General features: G+C 36.1%; 4 protein-coding genes across 9 annotated transcripts; 2 read left to right on the forward strand and 2 right to left on the reverse strand.

Annotated features, from left to right (window-relative positions):
* Positions 1-367: 367 nt before the first annotated feature.
* On the reverse strand, positions 368-4,509 carry LOC107191065 (transformer-2 protein homolog beta-like). 2 transcript variants are annotated; one of them, XM_015580013.1, is made up of 5 exons: positions 4,343-4,509; positions 2,597-3,103; positions 2,073-2,287; positions 1,877-1,971; positions 368-781 (listed from the first exon to the last, which is right to left on the reverse strand). In XM_015580013.1, exons 1-5 carry the CDS (start codon positions 4,355-4,357, stop codon positions 771-773), a joined length of 843 nt encoding a protein of 280 aa, XP_015435499.1. In that variant the 5' UTR covers positions 4,358-4,509; the 3' UTR covers positions 368-770. The 2 variants fall into 2 exon arrangements, with proteins under 2 accessions (XP_015435499.1, XP_015435498.1); XM_015580012.1 differs by having other exon boundaries at positions 1,877-1,974.
* Positions 4,510-5,256: 747 nt separating this feature from the next.
* Positions 5,257-10,649, forward strand: LOC107191127 (RISC-loading complex subunit tarbp2-like). Of its 5 annotated transcripts, none has more exons than XM_015580085.1 (7): positions 5,257-5,442; positions 6,321-6,645; positions 6,882-7,017; positions 7,706-8,000; positions 8,508-8,657; positions 8,760-8,871; positions 10,498-10,649. In XM_015580085.1, the coding sequence occupies exons 2-7, from the start codon at positions 6,330-6,332 to the stop codon at positions 10,632-10,634; spliced, it is 1,146 nt and encodes a 381-aa protein (XP_015435571.1). In that variant the 5' UTR covers positions 5,257-5,442; positions 6,321-6,329; the 3' UTR covers positions 10,635-10,649. The 5 variants fall into 5 exon arrangements, with proteins under 5 accessions (XP_015435571.1, XP_015435572.1, XP_015435573.1 ...); XM_015580086.1 differs by having other exon boundaries at positions 6,897-7,017; XM_015580087.1 differs by lacking the exon at positions 8,508-8,657.
* LOC107191128 (5-formyltetrahydrofolate cyclo-ligase) lies at positions 8,942-9,868 on the reverse strand. Its single transcript, XM_015580089.1, has 4 exons — positions 9,758-9,868; positions 9,384-9,639; positions 9,226-9,273; positions 8,942-9,152 (listed from the first exon to the last, which is right to left on the reverse strand). Exons 1-4 carry the CDS (start codon positions 9,866-9,868, stop codon positions 8,965-8,967), a joined length of 603 nt encoding a protein of 200 aa, XP_015435575.1. The 3' UTR covers positions 8,942-8,964.
* A 171-nt stretch (positions 10,650-10,820) lies between the features above and the next one.
* LOC107191126 lies at positions 10,821-14,056 on the forward strand. Its single transcript, XM_015580083.1, has one exon. It carries the CDS (start codon positions 10,830-10,832, stop codon positions 12,111-12,113), a length of 1,284 nt encoding a protein of 427 aa, XP_015435569.1. The 5' UTR covers positions 10,821-10,829; the 3' UTR covers positions 12,114-14,056.
* The last annotated feature ends 4,813 nt before the right edge of the window (positions 14,057-18,869 follow it).

Below are 18,869 nucleotides of genomic sequence, written 5' to 3' on the forward strand. Positions count from 1 at the left end.
AGCAAGACAAACATCTTCAGATATTTTGTCTTCGACTTTTCAAAACTTTCATTTTTTCAGAGTGAAACTTCAAACTTCCCTCTATCATCCAATACTTCTTGATTCAAAACCTTATAAACAAACAAACAGGTTAGAGAACTTACTTCTATTTTTAATTTTATTTTTTTTTGTTTCGTTCTTTTTCTGTGTGTAATGTGTTTCGTTTTCCTTTTTTTGCATACTTTTCCGTATTCTTTTCTTTTTTTTGCATATAAACATTAATTAAGGAATACCATATTTGTTTAGATTTACATCACTTTTTGCCAGTGATATTTAATGTCCAACTGGCTGGAATACAACTTTTAAGCAAATAATCAAATTGTCAAAGGAAAAAGGAAACTCAATTATATTCCAACCTTCACATTTATAGTCATTACAGTTACAATAAAATAAACCTTATCTTCATAAACTGTTAGGGAAACGATAGAAGTATTATGAAAATAAGGTTTCCCGTGTCCATTCTGACCTTACTGTTTTCATGCAAAGAATATGCTATACTTCTTTGCATAATTAAGTTATTTCATTAATTGATATTGTACAATATCGTAATTTAAATGCCGTATATTAATTGCATATGACGCAGAATTAGGTAAGGTAAGAACAGTAGTGAGAATGTAGTGTTTGCATTTTTTGACCCAGTACAGTATTGTTAGAAGAAATTTGAGGTCAAAGGGTCAAGTCACACAAATGGTCTCCCAAACACCTGGCCTCTCGCATCACACTCGTGTCACTTAATACCGACCTGAAATTCATTAAGCAACAAAAACTATGATTGTTTGACCCAGGTTACGGGTTACACTTAGTTACTACCGTACGATTTATTGGATGCATTCCTTGATGCTCCCGTCTTCCATTCTTGCTAATTTAACTACTTATTTTATACTTAAACATTTTGTCTGAACTAAATATAAGCGGTCTACGAAAATATGAATCTAAATTAAAAATTTCGTTGTATATGAGCTTGCAACCGTTGATTTTACTGTAGTTCGAATTCACACAAAATACCATATTGTGTTTTACATGTGTGTATATATATATGATTGTACACATTATTCTGCAAATATATTGTTCTATACAATGTCTTCTATTTTCTTATATTATCTTAATCATTATATCTTTGCCATTATCGTCATTGTTAGTTATGCCTTTCATTCCTGTGTAGCAAACACTATTGCATATACCTGTAGAGATATTTTCTAATAAATAAAGAATGGTACCAATGGATTTTCCATTTCGAAATTCGAATATAAAGTAAATGTATTGAAAATGAGGTTTTCAATATCTGAACATGGTTTCCATATTTTGTATAATTATTTTCGTATAATTTACTGAAAAGTTGTTTATTTTGAATAAAATTTTGTTACATTCTAATAAGAATACTAAATGTTAGGCAACCTCAATATGTGTGATTCAAAGTGCATTTAAAGTGTTTTACTTCAGACGTGTAGTATCAAATGAAATAATTGGAAGTCGAGACTTTGATATTGTGAGTATATAATGAAAATTCACGAATCCCGAAAACCGAGTTTAGAGAAAAATCGATTCTACTTAATGTAGGCAATAGTTACGGACTTAATGGTAGTAAAATATGATTTTCAGCAAAATTGGGCTTAATGGGTTTTCACTGCACGTCCACGATATACAGATTAAAGGTATTAATGTACGTCAATGTTGGTAATATAAGTTTTAGCGAATTATAAAATATCAAATCAATGAGTTTGTATGAGAGTTATGAGTTAATTGTATGATTTATAACACAAACGTTATTTCAGAGGAGACACATATCCATGTAGACTGCTTATATTAGATGGTGTAAACGAAAAAGGAATAAACTTACGCGGTGAATAGGAGCGCGATCTGGATCTGTCGTAGCGTGAACGTCGACGACTGTAGTACGGACTTGGTGAACGCCGATAGCTTCCCCTGTAACTGCTGCTGTTTCCAAGCCGACAGTACGAGAATGTTTTTTTACTCAATTCTCTACTGATTGTTATATTACCGTAAGTATCGAAAAAAAAAAAGAATGAACTTACTCTCTACGTCTAGGCCCATCCCATCCTCTGTCATGTAGGTGTGTAGGTTTTCCCATATAAATTCCAGGAGTGGGTGTGTGAGCTCGCTGTGTGATTGAAAAATCTACCCTTATTCTGCGGCCATCGATTTCCATTCCTGTGCACTGTTCTTTTGCAACTTTAGCATCTTCAGACGACTCAAAGTATACAAAGCAGAATCCTCTAGAACGTCCAGTCTAAAAAAAAAAAAAAAAACAACATTTACATGCCACTTCTTTATGTATACAAATACATGTCCAAATTGACAAAATTAAAAGTACGTGTAACCAGAGGCCTTTAACATTTGATATAAACTTAATACACGAATGTTCTAAATCTCTGGTACCATTTGTTATACCCCATACTTACATGATAGTTATAGGGTTTTATTATTACTTATAAGGGAATTTCAGTAACCCCATAATTTCCAATTTTTTTTGCTACTTTTAAAAAAAATCGAATAAAAGATAATACATTCAAGCTAGTATATGCCAACATTTAAATACCTTTGCATCAATTACAACTTGTACTCGTTCAACAGGACCATATTTGGAAAAGATGTGATGAATCTGTTGCTCGGTTGTAAAAATAGAGAGTCCAAATACACCTAAGCATCGAGAAGGACAGGGATTGTCCCTGTTACCAACATGCCTTCGCCTAGACGACATTGGGCTACGAGAATGTGAACGGTAGATGTTCCTGTCACGTTCACGGGAATAACGGGAACGAGAGTACGAGCGAGATCTACTTCGAGAATACCGCCCACCCCTGTAAGGAGAACGAGTACGACTGCGACTACTACCACGATGACCTGCACTAGCATACTTGTTGCTGCGATATGATTTTCTTCCTCTAGATACAGAACGGCTTCGTGATCTTGAATATTCTTTTACTGGTCTATGGGATTCTTTACGTTCACGTGATTTACGAGATCTTGAATGTGAACGGGAATCTCTTAAACCACCATCTGCTGTTCTGGGTCGCCTAGGACTTGCGCTACGACTGCCACTTCGCTAAAAAAAGAAATTATTTAAATTAACATAAATTCATACTCTTTGTATTTTGGACAATGGCAGAAAATGATCAATTTTGGACCCTGCTGCCACTAAACAATGTTTGTTTTTAGGAATTAAAAATGATAAAAAAATAAAAAACATTCATACGAATGTCGAAAAAATTTAACAAGACATTCAAATCAATTCAGTCTTGTAACAAACATTTGTTACATCGTAGAGGTAATAAACGGATTTTTATGCATCCAAACATAACTGCTATGATGTACTGAATTTTTGTTAGAAGATTGGATTGATTTGCTTGTTGAAGTTCCTTTTTAGAAGTTTCATTTTATTTTATAATCTTTAAATACTGAATATTTTAAATTATTGTACAATTCAAATGCAGATCTTCTGCAGCAATTTTACTTGTGTTTATGAATATGCAAATAAAGTATCATCTGTTAATACGTGCAAGTACAAGATCAGTGAATGGATTATTGCTTTTACATAATTATAATTTCATGGTATTTAGTGTTGCTCAGCATCGATCTACCAAAAACTAATCTACTGTTTTTGGAATGATTGTTTTATAGATGGATTATTACCTAAACAAGAAAATGATGAAACATCTTAATTAGGTAAGTTATACCGACTACAACTTTCTCATAAAATGACTGCTATATAATTATGCTTCATGGGATTCCTAAAACTTGTAGATTTATGATTTACAAGTATGTTACGTTGGCAGCAAGGTCTAAAATTGGTCATTTCCTACCACTGTTGTTTATTTTTTACAGAAGCTCAAAGAATAAGTTAGATTCGTAACAATATCCATTCGAATTTAATGATATTCGAAAGGACAAAATAAAAAGCATTTGTTTTTGTATTACTGTACATCAATAGATGCGCACACCTTAAAAAGTATTCCCTCTTAATTTGTGCACAATAGAAGCGAACGCTTATAAAAATGAAATTTACTCGTAAGCTTAACCTTTCAACCGCTAATGAAAATATCACATTTACAGATTTAGCACATCATAAGAGAAGGAAAAATTATAAACATTTCTATAACAAATTTTATAATATATCTAGCATTGAAAAACGATAGAAAATCATTAAAATCGTAAGATATACATAAAATATAGTTGAACGTTGATGGATCAATAATGGCTGTGGTCAGCCGCATGTCGTTACAAACGTTATGCGTATAAAATTTTCTTTGGAATTCTTATTTCTACAAGGAAGTATAGAGATTACCTCAATGTCACTCATTCTGCGTCTACGGCGTCTCTTCTTAATAAAGTCCACGGCAAACGTAAGAAAAGCCGACAGAAACGCCGGAATATTATCTCAACTTCGGCTTCGAAGTTTAATAATGGCGTACGCTTTCCGAGCTGTTTCATGGTTGCAGCGGGCAACAACCGGAAATTATTCCAGGTGGTATACAAATGCGAAACACCCCAACATCCGGTGTTGCCAAGAAATAATTGTTAAAACTGAAAATGGCGATGGATTCTTTAAAGTGGCGCCAGATTCAATATAAAGTAATATTATAAATTACAAATATTTATATACCATTAAAGTCCTATCTTGCCTCATATGATTTATTGATTAACATTTGTTTGTACATATTTAATTGTACGTATTTATAATGATACATAATAGAAAAGCAAATTAACATACATTCTTTATACATGAATGTATAAAATTAAAGAAATTAAATTCAAATATATTCAATTTTAAAGTATGTGAGTATCTTACACGTTGACTGTCATATCGGCATATATTATATGTGACTTGATAATAAATTTTTACAGTATACACTGCTATTTACATATGTAATAAAATGTATATTTCAATAATTATATTGTAAATGCCATAATGAATAAAATTGAACAGTGATATGTATTAAAAGATATATATTATGTAATTATAAGGGTATGATAATGAAGTATTTCTGTGCGTTTTAATTACTTATGTGTAGAGATATGCGATTTTCTATTTATTAAGAATAAGAAGTACTGAAACATAGAGCATTATTTTGATTTTGAATAAAGTGATTTGATATTAAACTTTTGAATGTAATGGAACGAGCATCTGTTTCCATAAAGCCGCCAGTGATGCATCTGCGCAGAAGGGTGCGCGTGCGTCTGCGCTAGAAAAACTGTTCACATCGCATACTGCGGCAAAGCCAGAAACGAGGAAGAATCTCCGGTAGTCAGTGAACCATTTTTCTGTCGTCAAACGGATCAAGCTTTTTGTGAGACTTGGATCGGTCACAAAAAGCGGGATTCGCTTTTCGCATAGGAATTGGCCTGTTCAGGAACGAGCTTAATCACACAGAACGTTTGAAAATTGTGAGTAAATGTGACTTTTTTCAACTTCGTGTAGCGGACGATACTGCGACCGGTTGGTCTGTGCGCCTCTTTATCATCATTTTTAAATAGAAACCTGTCACCAATGAAAGTCGTCAATGACTTTGTTCTCGTTTCAGTGATAATAAGACTTAACCTCTATATTTTGTTTCTATATTTTCTATGCTCCACATACTAGAATTAATCAATGAATTTTATAACAATCATGGCCGCCAGCCGGTTTTCGTGCCGTTTTATACCGTATTGACCTTATATCCGTCAATAACCACTTGACTGAAATAATAGTACAACTTTATTATTGTTATCGGATTTCGTATACCCTCTCCTAATCTTATGAATCTTTATTTCTGTTTCTTATGTTGATTATGAGAACTGATGAATTAGATAATAAATACTATTGTGATTTGTCAAATCATCAGGAATTTTGTTTATTCATGAAGACAATCCCAGTAAAATGTTTTCACGACATGGATCATTGTTTCGAGTGTTTGATAATTTTGCAGAATAATTAATTTTAAATGTTCCAACTGCAGAATTTATATAATTTAAAACATACTCTTGTATGAAATTATAAACAAATCTTCAGTATTCTCAAGTATTTTACATACACATCTGTTTTATTGTGCATATAAATGTTTTTATAGTCTAATGAATATTTTCAATTTTGTAATTTCATGTTTAATTAACAGAACATTTATGACTAAATGATTTTGGAGCATTTGATATTTTTGGAGCAAACATGAATTATGATGATTTTGACATCTTGTTTTTCTGAAGACTTATAAACTTTACCATATTAAAATCAACACTTACAGTTATTACTTATTATTCATAGTAGTAATATGTATTTATATTTACAGGTCACAAAAATGGAGGAAATGCATCAACCACAACAGGTTGGGCCTAATGTGATGGCCAATGTGGGTGGGGTTCCTAATCATTCAAATAATGTTAATCGGCGTAGCAGAGCTAGATTATCTTTACACAGTTTGATGCTGGAAAAACTTCCATTAAGTGAGGCTGCACAATTGGAGATGAAATCATTATGCAACAAAAAGCCAGTTTCTATTCTTCAGGAATTGCTTTCTCGTAGGGGCACAACACCAAAGTATGAGCTAATACAAGTAGAGGGTGCTGTCCATGAGCCCATTTTTCGTTATCGTGTCACTGTTGCTGATATTGTTGGTTTGTATCTAATTTTGATGATACATTATTAGTTTATGTTATTTTAATTATTGATGTTTAAGTATGTAGTTATATAGTTATTTGTTCATCTGTTAAATATAAAAAGTATATCACTTTAAATTAAATACATAGAGATATAAGAAACTTATTTATTAATTGAAACTTTGGTTGCCATTATTTATTTGCTTACTATTAAATTCAAATAGTAAGTGATAAGTATTGATTGATTGAAGCAGATCCAATTATTTCAGCAATGGGGACTGGAAAATCAAAGAAGGAGGCCAAACACACGGCCGCACGAGCTGTATTAGATAAGTTGTGTAGAGTAAATAGTGACACACCAGATTCTCCACTTCCAAATGATTTACCAGAGTAAGTGTCATAACTGTACATATTCTGTATACACGGTGGACCAATAACTTTGACCACCTCGAATGTCTCTGTTATTTTTAGAGATATGAAAAACTTTTATTTACAAAAGTTGCATAGTACCATAACATGTCAGTAAACATACTAATTTTTGGTGCTGGAAGGTTCTGAAGATTGCAAGTTCACCTATATTTTTTTAAATGGCATGCTATAAATTTTTATCCCTAGTAGAAGAGCAGATGTTTAGGCGATTTCAATGGCCTATTGTACAAGGTCTTTTGATATTGAATAATGGAGTAAAAGAATGACTCTTGTGTCATATGACGTGCACAATGTGATATCCATCTGCAATGATGCAACATTGCAATTGTTCAATTGTTAAAACCTTTTATGACATAAGAATCATTGTTTTACCCGTTTATTTAACGTCGAATGATGTTGTACTACAGGTTGTAGAAATAATCTAAACATCCACTATTTTACTAGGGATAAAAAAGTATAATACAGTACAGATTGTACAAAAAATTATTACTAGCATGTTACAGCTCCCTCAGGACTATGTAATTTTTGTAAATTAAGTTTTTCTATATTTCTGCAAATAACAGAAATATTCCAGGTGGTCAAAGTTATTAATCCACCCTAATATATCTGTCTTTATGGAAAAGAAATATGACCTAATTATCCTGTACAGTTCTGAAACTCTCCAAGAGTTACCTGCATTTGGAGAAGAAAAAGCAATGACAAATCCAATTGGTGCGCTACAAGAAATGTGTATATCGCGTCACTTGCCCCCACCAAAATATACAATGGAAAGTGAAGAGGGTCTACCGCATGAGAAACAGTACAGTATTGTTTGTTCTATTCTAAAATATCGTGAGGTTGGCCAAGGAAATAGTAAAAAAGTTGCAAAGAGGCATGCAGCTCACAAAATGTGGAGGGCTTTACATGACGTGAATTCAGAAAATCCTAATTTAGATGAGGATGAGGTAAGAATGTCTTTTGTTTGTCTACTAAATGTCTTTCTTTTATATAAGAATATCTTTTTATGATTTAAGTGAATAAAAGTATGTAACTTTTGTTTTCATTTGTCCATTTTCTTTTTCTTTCCTTAGTTATCTAATAATGATACATACAAAAATAACATTAACACTTAACAGACTTTTGTGTACTTGCATGTGTACAGCTTTAGTGTATGTGTGTGTATGCTTAGTGAAGTGGAAGTGATTTGGTACTGCAAACAGTATTACGAGGTATAAGCTACCTTTCTGATCACCTTTAATCTATAACGGATAATTTTTTAGGATACAAAATGTATAATATGTGTTATATGTTATAAATTATTATATTTATACAGCAACATATGTTATTATCAGTAAACACGCTTGGATCATTTCCACTTCATTTTGCTTTTAACATAAGTGCAGTCATTGGCGAATTGTACCCAATGATAAGCATATAATTATTCTTTTAAGTATATTAATTGTCCGTTATAGGTTTTACAAAGAAATGCAAATGTGAGTGCCCGTTATGCTGATCTGAAAGGTAGCAAAATTTCAACATTAACAACTATTCATAGCCTTAAAGTTTCACAATTTCATAAAAGTCTGAAGTCATCAACCGGTGTTAAGCTATTTGAGCTACAGGTGTGTAATGGAATTGTAATTTATTCGAAATATCTAGAGATCGACTAAATGTTCTTTTTTTTACCATATTACATTTGCTTTTATTGTGTTTTTCTGTTGCAGAATACGTGTTTGAATGAGGGCGATATAAATTTGGTACAATTTTTGCAAGAGATTTCTTCAGAGCAGCAATTTGAAGTAACTTATGTTGATATTGAAGAAAAGTCTATCAGTGGTAAGTTATTGGCATTTTATATTTTCTCAATACATACAATTCATTGAATTATTTTTGTAACTAATCTGCTTACTTTTTAAATTGCTAAAAGATTTATCTTAAAATAAACGTATTTTCTGTAAGTACAAGATCGACAGGTACATCAGTATCCGATGTGGGTATATCTTCCCATATTTGTTCATTAAATGCCACTCCAATTAAGTATGGTTTTGTTTGTTGTTTCTTCAAACAAGCATTTAAGAATGAGTCATAATAACCCATCCCATGTCCTAAACGTTTCCCTGTTATGCATAAATTATGAATATAGTCACATCACTCTTCTCGAATGATCCAGTTAAGTTAAAATTTACTTACCATCAATGGTAAATGCCACACCAGGTAGAATTATTAAATCTAAACCACCTATAATGAAAAGTGGGTTATTTCTTTTTTGTATCTCTTACATTATATTCACAAAAAACAGCTAAAAAAAACATGCAAATTTAAGGTTTATATACAATTAAAGGTTTTACCAGTTTTTAAAGCATTTTCTCTAGTTTCAGTAAACTTTGGTTGCTTGATGTTCCATTTGGTTACTGGTAACTTTTCATAATCCTCCATTGAAAGTAATTTAACCATTTCCATGTTCAATCCTCTGTATGTTGGTACAAATACCTCCTTTTTTGTTGCAAAAAGATGCTTTAATATCGGTATTGTATTTACTTCATCTTTTGTACTTAAGAATAATGAAATTCTTCTACTTTGTTGAAATTGTTGCAGACCACATAACTGTACAATGTAGAAACAAATTTTTTGCAATGAGTGACTTCATTTTGAAAGTAACAGCATGTAACATAACCTCTTGTATACTTATTCTAGTGGACCAGTTATATGTTTGTAGGCTTACTTTTCCAAATAATTTCCTTGACTGTCTATCTTTTTCCTCGGGACTAAGTTGTGAAATAATAAGTTTCATTTTTTTACGTAAAATAAGTTTAGCACATTTTATTCTACACATTATTCCTTTATCTTTATATCCTTTACATCAAAAAGGAAGAATTCCATATGATATGGTTATATAAGGGGGCAGCAGCATGTTCACTTTTAAGAACTGTAATAGAAAAACGTGAATGACCTATAACACAGTTATCACAACTTGTTTAGCACACTTAGTTTCTAGTTACATATAATCATTGGACTGTGGATTTTATGCATTTAAAGCGTACATAATTGTTTAAATAAAAATACAAGCTAAAAAAGACATATACTAAAATGTTTCATACAGTTTAACGAGATTGTTATTTTATTTGTAACTTAATAAAATCCTCAATAGAATAAGTCAATTTCATTTTGATTTCAGTTTTTGCAAATTAGACAAAAATCTGTATTTACATAAACATCTGCAGTCTAACAATCATAAATACAGATGTAGGTAGCCATTAAACCATGTTTTCAGTTATTTTAATTATCTTCTTTTTTATTTCAAATTTAAAGTCATTATGTTATTTACAATATCCATTAATAGACATAACTCGAAAATATTTAGGTAGTAATTAATTGGTTTTATTATATGGAAGAAAAATTTGCAGAAGTCACTTAAGTTTACATTCAGTTTAAATTAATCATTTATTTTATTTATTGTTATAGGTAAATGTCAGTGCCTTGTGCAATTGTCTACTTTGCCAGTGGCAGTTTGCTATGGTTGTGGTGTTACTAGTAAAGATGCTCAAGCCAGTGCCGCTCAAAACGCTCTGGAATATCTCAAGATCATGACCAAAAAGTGAGCCAGCGCTTTGCTCCTGCCAGCCGTCACTATCAACTGCAAATCCCACAGTAATTTGCTGTCCAAAAATCAAAATAACAACACGGACCCCAAAACTTTATCGGCGACTAATCAAGCACCAGACAAGGGTAAATGTGGTCAAAAGCTTGATCATGTAGGGAACAAAAATCGACTGTCTAAACTAACAGTCAGAACAATGAACACTGCAATAGGGAACAAAGATGCCAGTTTGAACGTAATTACCGCATCGGGTGTCACGGTCTCTGCAAGTCGGATAAATCCGTCACTAAAGAAGAACAATGGAAACAATGAGAATGTAAAATCAAACGACCAACAGTTACCAAAGAATTCATCGATCGTACCCGCGAATCAGCAATCCAGCTCTAAATTCGGTAGTGTAAGAAGTGTTACCGCGGCCTGCGTGACCGGTAACGTTTCCCACGAGAGTGTATCCAAGTCCAAAGATTACACCGCTAAAAAGTTCTCCACCGAAATTGACTCTAAAGTGAAGAATTATCAGATACAACAACCCGATTATAAAGAGTCGTCGTCGTCGTCCTTGAACAATCAATATTACAAAACCAGGAATAGCACGGCTATGAACAATTTATCATCGAGGTTTGTAAATCAGACGTCGGTTTCGTTGCACCGGGAGAACCAAGCGACCACCGGCGCGCATCATTCCCGACCGACATCCCAGAACGATAATACAGCGTTTGCCGTGGCTAGAAAAGCTTTGGAACAGCAAAATCCTGCATCGAAAATGGCGCCGATCAATTTTCCACCGTTGCGCGCGCCCCAGAGCATCGTGAACGTCCGTCATCCGTTCGTGACGGAGGCGAGAACGAAACACAACGAGATCGGTGGGTCCAGTTCGAAAACGAAATTAAACATGGGCAGTTCGTTGCAGGGCGGTGTCAAAGATCTCGATCATGCTCGACGAACGTTTCACAGTTACGGCACGTCGCAGATCGCCGGTATACCGAACGTTCCGAGTTTGAGCAACGTCACGGCGAGCATGTCGCCGTATTCGAGACCGGATAGCTTTCCTCAACCGACGGTTGCTAGTGTCCTGTTTCCCGACACCTCGCAGTTCCCTCAATCGCCGCCTTTCAGTACGACGCAGATCGGACAGCTGAATCAATATCAGACCTACGATCCCGGCAGTTTCGCGACAACACCGGTGAACGTGAATCCGGTGATACCTCAGTTCTCCGCGGAGAGTTCGATCCCGTATCCGCAATACGACAATCCTCCTCAGTTCGTGCAACCGAATCATTATCCGACTGCGGACATAGCGAACAGTCAGTATCAATATCAAGCGGCTGGCGTGGGACAGCTACAGGACTCGCCGATGTTCATACAAAGCCTACAGAGTCCGATCGCTGTGACGGATCAGTATGCCGCACCGAATTACGCCAGAGCTGTTAGAACAGAATTGATACCGCGATTGAGGAGGCCGCCGAGATTTAACAAGTAAAAATGATTTCTTTTTCTTTCTTTTTTTTTTTTTATTGTAACGTACCGCTAAATAGAAATATTAAGCATCAAGTGGAGAAAGCGCGATGAAGAAGAATGGAGTTCTATCCACGATCGACAGATAGCGCCCCTCGTGTATCTGCAAGTTTGCCAATTTTGATTAAAATTCGTGGTTGGGCGCAGCGAGAAAGATCTGGTGGAAGTTATTTCAATTTTTGATCCATTTTGAAATAAATTTTAACCAGTCTATATACGTGTGCTTGTTCGTGGGCGTGCAGAGTGTTGAAGGAAACGGGGTAGATTGGTATCTTTGGCAAAATTGCTTGGATGCACGTGTCCGTGAGGGTTGATATTAGCTGTTTTAAATGTATTGTCTGAAAACGGTTTTCTATTGTATATGTATACACGTACATACAAAAGAAGACATATACACACATACATACACAGGACACAGAGGAACAAAGAGAAAGAATCATTTTTGACTTGTTTCCGTCGTTCAACGTGACATGGCAGGGCATAGTGTGTTGATCTCGATTATAATTTCGATGACGTCATATGTCTACATCGTTAAAACGTGAAGGGGAAAAAAGTGAAAAAAAAAAAGAGAATAGATGAGAAAAAAGAGGTGGGTGCATCCAGTGTCTTAAATTGTACATAAATTATGACTGCTGCTAAGAATAGTCTAGTTTCTATAAATAGAACGTTGCGATGTGATGAATCCCGGGAGGACAAATTTGTTTTTCGTCGAGACCGATCGCGTGGCCAATTCGTTAGGAAACGAAGCATAGGCTGCAGTCGTATGACCACGTAAAAATAAAAACAAAAAAAAGCAGAAGAAAGAAAGACGATAAGATCCACACACGAAACTCGTGAGGTAATAAGAGAAAGAGAAGGCAGTGCAACTGGATTATAAATTACGTTACGATAAGTCCTAGTCTTAACGAATGATAACTTACAAGCTATACTTTGCATAGAATTAGTGGAGGTTTTCCAATATTTGCATATTACTTAGCTTACCGCTATGTTTTTAACGTGCTTCACTATCTATATATGGGTACGGCGGCGTAACGATGTTCATTGTGACGGCGATCTGGACGAAGGGAGGGTGACAAGTCTTCTCGAAACGGAGAAAGAAAACAGAAAAAAAAGAGAATACCGAAACGGTACCGAACGTGTATACAGTCCGATTCGCTTAATTTGAACATCGTGTCACCGACCGTGTAAGTGTTATGCACACACAAGCGCCCAGAGGACGTAGCTATTTCGGCGATCCGTGTATAAGAAACGACGATCGCGATAATGGTAACGATAGTTTACGATAGTTTCGGTGGTGTATGTTTTTCCTTTAGTATACAGCAGCTCATTAAACTCATATAGCATTGTATTAACTGATACGCGTAAGGTTAGTCGTTAAGGATTCAATTAAAGATTAAGTACACATCTCGTATAGCCAAGGGTGTATATACTCGTGTGTATTGAATTTTGAATTGCCTACGTGCGTCGACCTCATCCGGCATTTGAGACATTTATACTAAATGAAAAAGGTAATCACATTCGCGTGGGTCACACGCGAAACGATGGAGATGGAAGGGAAACGCGTTGCCCAGAATCGGACCGTGGATCATATGCTGCGTACCTGTGAGCGGGGCTGTAATGGATCATCGGAGGGATTTGAAGCAGCACGCAAAAAGGAACGATATCACGAAGAAATGAAGAATTGGACCCAGAATTACCGCGTTCGTCGTAATATCAGTGAACGAGCACATTGATTCTTCTTTACTGAACTGTAGTACTCCCTTGTTAAACAGGGTGAGGCACCTGAAACAGGCTACCTGAATATCTCGGGTATTACTGGTGATAGAAAAACATGTGTAGTTTTATGTGAATAGTTTTTTGATAGGTGGATGCGTAGAGGTCATATGAAGGTCAACTTCGGTTATCCAAATGGAGACAGGTTAAAAAAAAAAAGACATCTTATCATTAAAAAAGGGAAGTTGACCTTCATATGACCTCTACGCGTTCACCTATAGAAAAATATTCACATCAAATTATGTACTTCTCGATACCATGTAAGTTGGGTCTCGTATATTTTTTTCTATCACCAGTAACAGCCATGATATTCAGGTGGCCTGTTTCAGGTGCGCCACCCTGTATATTCGACTTCGATGGAAGTTCAACCCTATGTCCACATTTTGTAGAAACTAGTGGTAGCTCGAAGTTGATCATCGAACGGTTAGCAAATATTAAAAGCAGGCAACTAACTTGAAACTCGGTTCTGTACCGAGGAAACATGTCTACTGTAAGAGTAGTAATGCGTTCTAACCTCATTAATAGACTGGATTTTATGCATTTATAGTGTACAATACTTCTTTATGAATGAATCGACATTTGTCGAACAATTATTTAATCTCATTGACTGTTTAAAATTCAGAACGACACCCTTAGATACTGCACCCTTAACTCTGTCTGCAACTCAGTATTGCATGATATACAACAAAAATTGATAAAGTTTTTACTTCACTTAGAATCATACAACACTTTTAATACTGAGAAGAAATATTCTTCGTCGATTCCAATTTCCTTAACGTAGCCCACAAAACTCTGTATTTGCATAAAAATTCGCAGTCTACTCATTATACATCACTCGATGGATCTCGAAGAATTTACTCAATCTATGAGAAATTGTTCTATAACAGGAATCTCTATTAATATCTGCTGATTTCGCAATGATCTCACTTTTTCTGGGTATCGAACTTCACCGTTTGTAAATCGAGGGCTCGAATATTGAGGGAGAACACTGTTCCTGTGTAACCGGTGTGTTAGTGCGTGCATACGTGATTTCGTCCATCAGCGATATTCTCTCGTTTACTCGAAAAGAATCTCATTGATCATTTCATATACATTTGAGAATGTATTTCTTTCGAATTCACGCGCGACAGTTCCCCTGAGAACGCTTATTCGCATATCCGTAGCTTCTCTAGTATAAGTGTTCGTATTCAAATGAAATGGTGGTGGTGAACCATCGATCGGAAGGTGTGAATACAAAAAAAGATGAAAAACACAACACGAACAAATCTCACGTACGAAATTGCGTCTGCATGCCTGCGTGCATCGAATCGACGATGCGTTAATCAAGGAAACGGATATGGTCGCGACACCTTCGCCACAGACGAGATATAAAAATAGACCTAATATCTTATGGGACTTAGTGTCCCATGAAAATCATGCTGGTTCGAGCGTACTCCACGTAAAAGTTTCTGTCTCCAGGAACTACGTTCGACACCGTGATACATACATTATTGCCCCGGTTTCGCTAGCAAGAAATGGAGTATTGAAATGCTACGGGGCTTCTGACGTTCCTGAAGCATGGGACAGAAAATTACATGTTAAGTCTATCCTTATATCTCGTCTGTACCTTGGCCCCGACGCATACCTTGATGGTACAATAAAAAAAGAAGATTCGTTCGTTTTCTCTTGAGGGCAGACCAAGGCCAAAGTGTCGCGGCGACGTGTTCAGCGGTGGAATAGAAGTATAAGGATATAAAAGAAGCGTCCATCCGCAGAGAACCACGGCGCCTCGACTCGCGAGCATACCTAAAGATAAAACGGTCCACAGACGATGCGATTTATCGTGCTTCGAGTTGTACGACAGGTTGTACGGACAGTTGCAAAGACAGATCATATCGATCAACCGATTTTTAGCCTGTCGTATTAAAAATTGTACAACCACGCTGCTTTTCGGGGCGATAGGTGGGAAACGAATGGATGTGACTGTGAACCGCGTGTGGTTGGCGACAGTATTTCTTGTATGTCAGAAAACAATAAAGAAAGACATTAGAGATTAGTTGTACGATATATCGTATCGTCTGGTGGTCCGTTTAAGACGAGTCGCGAGACAGGATTGTAAACGAGAAAATGTCTGCGAGGCATGATTTTTCCGGTCGGGGAGCATATTTTATACATACTTTTGGAAAATAGGCATTACTTACATGCAAAGTATAGAATGTGTATGCGTCTAATGGGAGTGTGAGTTGGCTAGGTTGAACCACAACCCAGTTGTTTCCTTACGAAATAGGGAGATAGATTGAGAGAGATAGGGGCGGATGAAAGGATCATGGAGGAGTGAGATGCGTAGAGAAAAACGACGATTCCGCGGCGAATCGTTTGCCGATATTCGAACCGAGACGTGTTCGGTTCCACCGAATTACGATTGACGAAGCGAAACAGTATAACCCCCGTGCGTTTCACGAGCGATTATCGAATCCCGTGATCATCTTATACTATTTTTGTCCGACGAAAATCGGACAACAAATCGCGCGACGCCCCCTGATTCTAGTGTTCCTGTTTCGCCGTGCATACATTTTTCTTTCTCCGCGTGACTCGGTTCAGAAAGCGTCGCTTTCGAAAATTGAACTGGGATTCACGTGTGTCTTTCGTCTGCGACTAATTTCGTGCCAAATATGTTCGTTGAACACAGAATTTGAAATTCAAAATGGCGTCGTCACTGAAACGCGAGAAAAATGATTGAAAACCAGCTGTTGCGCTTACCTGTATGCATTGAATCCTATCAATCCCGTAGTACGTGATATTCACAAGCAGACAAGAGATACGATACATCGTCAAACTATCCGGCGAATCGATCGGTTTTTTTTTTTTCGTGGCGATATTTTTGTTTGGGATATTCGTTTCTCTTTTTTAGGGGGGTCGACGAGAATTTACGGTGGTATACCAGATTTTCCGAAGGTATTCATTATGTTTCGAAGTAAATTATACATTTTTTTTTACGAGTTCGTAACGAGCTTGTGCTTCCTTTTTTTTCCCCGTTTCGTTTTTTTTTTTTATTATTTCATGCGATTTTTTGTACATCAAGTTGTACGATAGTTGCACAGACCGTTGCAAAGACAGATTGTTTCAAGTATGTTGTACAATTAGTTGTACGATAAATCGTATCGTCTGTGGACCCTTTTAAGTTTTCCGCTCGAGACGAGAACGTCCGAGTCGCGCGTTTCCGGTTCCCGAAGAAACAGACGAAACGGGAATTTTAAAATTTATTATTTTCGGGGTTTACGAAACGCACTCATATGCGCCATCTCTAAAACGCACTGCACGAAGATCGACACGATCCATCGATCGCTGCATTAAAAGACGAGAATTTAGATTTGCGAAAAACGAAAGGAAGAAAAAAAAGAGAAAATACTGAGACGTTATCGGGCCATCTGACGGCAGATTGAAGAAGCATAATGAAAGGGATATGTCTTGTGACGCATAATGACACATATTGTATTAGAAATGAAAGAGAACAAGAGAGAGAGAGAAATAGACTTTTCATGGTTTATGGTTACACGGGGTGTCAGTTTTTCCGTGGACCAAGCTAAGAACGAGGAAAGATATATTCGTCCGTGAATATGGCGGCGGCCATTTTTCTTTTCTTGTTCGTGTACCATCACCGAACGGGAATCGATCGACCTCGATCATTAACCCTCATCCATCCTACGTGTCAATTTGACATATTTTTCCTTTAAGAAATTGTGTCATTCTGTTATGTGTAGATAACTTTAGCTGAAACTTCGTGACCTTTATTTTAGAGAAATTGCAAATGTAACTATTTATTTCTTCGTTATATTAATATTTTACCACTGTGTCAACACCAAGGGACAAATTGAGTTGGGAAACTGAGGGACGGATGAGGGCTAAAAGAAGAGGAACGAGAGGAAGAAGAAAAGTTGCGAAATAGCATGTTTCAACGGAACCATCGTCACACGTGTCCCTTATGTGGCAAAGGGTCACAGTGAATCCGTTTTTTTTCTAGCAACGGAAAATTTTATCGTTCAAGCATTAAACGTGTTTTGTAAGATTTTAGGGGCGAACGAAGGGTCAACTAGAGGAAGTGACTAACAAAAAAAAATGAACAGAAAGAAATGTACCAATACGAGAAATCTCTTCTTGTAGATAGGAACGGCGACGTTTCGAAGAGATTTGCGATTCCAACGCGCACATCTCTACGCCCTCTTTCGTTCCCTTTCACCCGGTGTCGAAAACCACTGTTGTACAAAAAGAGAAAGAGAACGAGCGCCGTAGTCTCCCTTGTTCTTCCCAATGATCATACGATCGATTCGTTTTTTTCTTTTAGACCAGCGAGAACGAAAGATAGGGAAAAAGAAGAGTCTTGGAAGAAAGAGAAAAAGTGAATGTTTATTCGCGAGGAAAAAAGAAGATGAAATGGAGAAAGGCATTCAACAAAAAAAAAAAATGAAAAATGAAGAAGTTAACGTTGACGGGTAGACACGATATTTGTCAATTTCCCACGTTCCCTTCTCAACGAACACTTCGAATTGCGTATAGGCAGATCATCTACTGGTACTAAAAGAACACCAAGCAAATTCCGACGATTTTACATTACAAGGAAATGTAGATATATTCGTTCGTTCCTTGTTGTATAAGTGAAGAAAGAGAGAGAGTGAGAAAGAGATATATTTTTTTTCTTTATCTTCGTTTCTAATCGTCGTGGAAATGTGTTTGCGCCTCCCTTTTCGCCATTTTCCTTTTTCACGGACTCCGCGTTATCCGTCCCCCTTCCTCTTTTTTTTTCTTTTTCTTTCTTTTATTTTTGGTTTGTTCGTAAGTTAAATCATCAGCATCGGTGCGTCCTTGCGTTTTGTAAAGTAACGAATTGTCCGTTTGTAGAATCGACACGGTGTACTGGCATACACACACACACACACACACACACACACACACACACACACACACACACACA

This window comes from Dufourea novaeangliae, unplaced genomic scaffold (assembly GCF_001272555.1).
Source record: "Dufourea novaeangliae isolate 0120121106 unplaced genomic scaffold, ASM127255v1 scaffold221, whole genome shotgun sequence".
Taxonomy (NCBI): domain Eukaryota; kingdom Metazoa; phylum Arthropoda; class Insecta; order Hymenoptera; family Halictidae; genus Dufourea; species Dufourea novaeangliae.

Excerpts from the sequence above, each read along its gene's own strand:
- LOC107191065 (XM_015580012.1), bottom strand. Across the intron at positions 2,288-2,596 it reads AAGTTGTAATTGATGCAAAG|ACTGGACGTTCTAGAGGATT; the intron begins GTATTTAAATGT and ends TTTTTTTTTTAG. Across the intron at positions 1,975-2,072 it reads GATGGGCCTAGACGTAGAGA|CAGCAGTTACAGGGGAAGCT; the intron begins GTAAGTTCATTC and ends GCTTGGAAACAG.
- LOC107191127 (XM_015580084.1), top strand. The coding sequence starts at position 6,303 with ATGTATTTATATTTACAGGTCACAAAAATGGAGGAAATGCATCAACCA. Across the intron at positions 6,646-6,881 it reads CACTGTTGCTGATATTGTTG|ATCCAATTATTTCAGCAATG; the intron begins GTTTGTATCTAA and ends TGATTGAAGCAG. Across the intron at positions 8,658-8,759 it reads TTAAGCTATTTGAGCTACAG|AATACGTGTTTGAATGAGGG; the intron begins GTGTGTAATGGA and ends TTTCTGTTGCAG.
- LOC107191126 (XM_015580083.1), top strand. The coding sequence starts at position 10,830 with ATGAACACTGCAATAGGGAACAAAGATGCCAGTTTGAACGTAATTACC.
- LOC107191128 (XM_015580089.1), bottom strand. The coding sequence starts at position 9,868 with ATGTGTAGAATAAAATGTGCTAAACTTATTTTACGTAAAAAAATGAAA. Across the intron at positions 9,274-9,383 it reads AGAAAATGCTTTAAAAACTG|GTGGTTTAGATTTAATAATT; the intron begins GTAAAACCTTTA and ends TTTTCATTATAG. Across the intron at positions 9,153-9,225 it reads TGTGGCATTTACCATTGATG|GGAAACGTTTAGGACATGGG; the intron begins GTAAGTAAATTT and ends TATGCATAACAG.